This window comes from Lepidochelys olivacea (assembly GCF_965140295.1).
Source record: "Lepidochelys olivacea isolate rLepOli2 genome assembly, chromosome: 24".
Lineage (NCBI taxonomy): Eukaryota > Metazoa > Chordata > Testudines > Cheloniidae > Lepidochelys > Lepidochelys olivacea.
The window spans coordinates 15805041-15809010 of record NC_140434.1 but is presented as its reverse complement, the minus strand read 5'-3'; the positions used below and the strand labels follow the sequence as shown (position 1 = coordinate 15809010).

Genomic DNA, 3970 nt, shown 5'->3' with positions numbered 1-3970 from the left:
CAGCCCCATTTGGAGAGGAGCCGACCTGCGCCCAGCACCCTGCCCCCCAGGAGCTGGACAAGCCACGGTGACTGAGCCCAGGAGAGGGGGCTGCACATCCGTTTACAGGGGGCTGTATGGGGGGCTCCTGCTCTGGGGAAGTCCCAGGGGGAACCGGGGGGCGGGAGGAGCTCCGTTGCAGCATCCCATGGCCTGGGACCTGCTCGTCCCTCCAGCTGCCCACGTGAGATCCCCCTGGCTGCCCCAGGCCCTGCCGGGCCCAGTTATCCATTAACCCCGTTAATAACAGAGCCAGGGAGACACTGTTTGTTTACACGCGGTGCTGGATTCACGCCCTGCAGTTAATTAAAAGTTGACAGAGACAATATGCTTGTGTTCTACTTCCTAGCCCTGGTCCCCTCCCATGGATAGAACCCAGGAGTCCTGGCCCCCAGCTCCCCCTACCCCCAACTCTAACCCATAGACCTTACTCCCATCCCAGAACTGGTGATAGAAGCAGGTGTTGCTGGCCTCTGCCAGAAGCTGGAATGGACGACAGAGGATGGATCACTGGATCATTCCCTGTTCTGCTCATTCCCTCTGGGGCACCTGGCACTGGCCACTGTCGGCAGACAGGATACAGGGCTAGATGGACCTTTGGTCTAACCCAACCTGGCCGTTCTTATGTTCTTATAGAGCCCTGGTTCCCAGCCCCCCTGCCTAGAACCCACTAGACCTGAAGAAAAATAAGAAAATAATCACTACTGGATAATAAATCAATAACTTTATTTAATATGTAGCTAAAGCCAGTGCCCCTGGAGGGCGCCAGATTCACCAGCAAAGGGAGGAGGTGCAGGACCTTGCACGAGGGAGATCTCAGCTCTACGTCCGGACCCGGAACAGACCCGCAGCTCTACGTCCGGACCTGGAACAGAACCGTGTGCCTGCTAATCGCCCATCCCCCGCCAACAGTGTACTTGGAGGATAAAAGGTCTACTACCGCTGCAAAAGGCCTTTAGACCACATGAGCCCTTCAATGTGGTGCTAAAATTCCTGCATTCAACTCTTACTCAATAACAGCCTGTTCCCACCGCTGCTTGCATAGAGGGCTGCGCATTGACGGTGAAGGTCCAGAGCCCAAATCCTTCCCATCCACATGGCAGATAACGGCCTTACTACTGCTGCCAACACATGGCACTGCTCCTTTAGCTCAAGCAGTAGCATGCTGGGCTGCAGCCCCCTGCGTTCCAGTCCCACCGAGGCGGTAACCACATTTCCACAGAGGCCAGCACACACGGATACCAGTGGCCAAGGAGGAGGAGTTCTCCATAGCTCCACAAGGGCAAACTCGGGCCCCTCACAGAGCCTGGCCCTTGTTCATCTGCCACTAAATGGTTCCCCTGAAACGGGACAAGCTCAGCCCCGCCTGTTTGCCCTCCCTCAAGCAACCCCCACTGGCAGTTACAGCTCCTAGTAGCTGGCTTGCCGGTGGGCCCAACCATGGAGAAGGAGACCCGGAGTGGGTGGAGGACACCAGGGGGACCCTCCAGCTGAAATAGGTCTATGTTTCACTTGTGAGCCAGCAGCTGCACAGGAAGGCCCTTGACGCCATGATGCCCCTGACACTGAGAGAAGCCGGATCCCTGAGGAAGTTGGGCCACCCACTCCAAAGCTGAAGTAGGCCAAAGTCCGGTGGGCGCTTGGTCAACCGCTCAGTTGTGGCCCGGCAGTGGCAAAAGAAGGCCCTTGACACCATGGCGACCCCACCTTCAGGTCAGCCAAAGCCCTCTGGAGCCAAGTTTGGCCAACCACATTGAAGCTCAAGTAGTCCAAAGCCTTGTGAAAGTTGGGCACCAACTTCAAGCCCCGCCGCACGCTGCTGTCTAAGGAAGGACGGCCCTCTCGGGAGGTGCAGGGAAGGACAGAAGATGCCGTCCCTGGCTCAAGTGCAGGATCTCTTGCTCCTGCAGCACATGGGACAAGGAAGGCTCTGCGGAGGAAACAGAGAGTCGGTCTCACCCTGGGAGTCAAGTCGTTGACCCCTCAGTCTCGTCCCCACTGGCCGCCTCCACCTCTCTGCCTCCTTCCGCGCAGCAAGTCAAGCAGGGGAGATGGCACCGGGCCACGAAGGTACTGAGTTTGTGCCACAGGCTGGCCAGGCACTTTGTGAAGGCCCGTTTGACGGCAGTGGAGGAGAAGTAGAAGATGACGGGGTCCAAGGCGGTGTTGAGGGTGCTGAGGAGAAGAGCGTACACCCTCCATTCGGGGCTCTTTTTCTGGACAAAGCCCACCACGTGGGACAGGTTGTAGGGGGCGAAGCAGAATATGAAGTTGAACAAGGTGGCCATGGCCAGGCCCACGGCCCGCCGCTTCCTCCGAGCCGGGATGTTGGGCAAGGCCACCAGGATGCGGATGAAGTTGACATAGCAGAAGATGGTGACAGTGAAGGGGAGGCAGAAGAGGACCAGGAAGAGCTCCAGCCGGAAAGGGAGGACGACCTGGAGCTGGCTAGTGGTGAAATTATAGTAGCAGTTGAAGTATGCAGTCCTGTTCTGGCTCTGGTCTAGGAATTGAACAATGTAGACGATGCTGCAGTGGGCGGAACCCACCACCCAGAAGACCACAGAGGTGGCGGTGGCATAGGCTGGCCGGCGCCGGAGCTTGTACTTGATGGGAAAGGCCACCCCCAAGTAGCGCTCAACGCTGACGGCCATGAGGAAGAGGGAGCTGATGTAGATGCTACTGTAGAAGACGAAGTTGGTGAGTGGGCAGAGGAAAGTGGGCAAGGTCCACGTCATATCTGAGATGGCCTCCACCATCCTGAAGGGGAGGAAGATGAGGAGGAAGATGTCGGAGATGGTGAGGTTGAGGAGAAGGATGTCGACGGGGGTGGGTTTCTGGCGGACCTTCACCAGGAAGGTGTAGAAGGCCAGGAGGTTGGATGGGAGGCCGATCAGGAAGGTGAAGATGTAGACAGTGAGAAACAGTGGGATGGAAATTCTCAAATTCATCTTCTCAGCTCCTACAGAGGAGAATGGGCTCATCAGTTGCCGAAGGAACCCAGGAGTCCTGGCTCCCAGCCCCCCCCCCCGCTCCGACCCACTAGATCCCGCTCCCCTGCCAGGCCTGGGGATTGAACCGAGGGGTCCTGGCTCCCAGCCCCCCCCTGCTCCAACTCACTAGATCCCGCTCCCCTGCCAGGCCTGGGGATTGAACCCAGGAGTCCTGGCTCCCAGCCCCCCCCCCGCTCCAACTCACTAGATCCCGCTCCCCTGCCAGGCCTGGGGATTGAACCGAGGGGTCCTGGCTCCCAGCCCCCCCCCCCGCTCCAACTCACTAGATCCCGCTCCCCTGCCAGGCCTGGGGATTGAACCGAGGGGTCCTGGCTCCCAGCCCTCCTTACCCGTATCCATGCGAATAAACTCGGGGCTCCCGTTCCATAAGCTGACACTAGACATAAGGCTGGAATTTATGTAGCCGGCTGAAGTATTTATTTAGCTCAGTTTCCTGTTTAGCCAGCGGCAGGCGGGGCGGGGGCGGGGGGGGGAAGAGTGCTGTGAGATCCCAGTGCTGGAGAGATTGGAGGGCCTGGGATGCACGAGATCGCGTGAGCAAACACACGGGGATGGGCTGTGGGGGTGGGGGCAAGCAGGCAGCTCGGAGGACAGGGAAGTGGCTGTTACTCAGAGGGAAATTTTCATAAATATCATCATCAAATGTGGGGTCTAGTGATCGGGGCGGGCTGGAAGCCAGGAGTCCTGGGTTCTCTCCCTGGCTTTGCGAGAGGAGTGGGTCTAGTGTTCAGATGCGGGGGGTGGGGGGAGGGACTGGGAGCCAGGACTCCTGGATTCTGTCCCTGGTTCTCAGGGGTGATTTTGTGGTTAAAATAAGGGATAAGGAGTCAATGCACAGAACAAGGAAACACAACCCAGGATTCTTGATCTTTCAGCTCCACTCAACCCACTAGACCCCACTCCCCTCCCAGAACCAG

General features: G+C 58.2%; 1 protein-coding gene across 1 annotated transcript; it reads right to left on the bottom strand.

The window, feature by feature from the left end:
- Positions 1 to 799: 799 nt before the first annotated feature.
- LOC311512165 (free fatty acid receptor 2-like) lies at positions 800 to 3437 on the bottom strand (the record flags this gene model as incomplete). Its single annotated transcript, XM_084613223.1, has 2 exons — positions 800 to 3001; positions 3383 to 3437. The coding sequence occupies 2 exons, from the start codon at positions 3435 to 3437 to the stop codon at positions 2007 to 2009; spliced, it is 1050 nt and encodes a 349-aa protein (XP_084469349.1). The 3' UTR covers positions 800 to 2006.
- Positions 3438 to 3970: the final 533 nt, after the last annotated feature.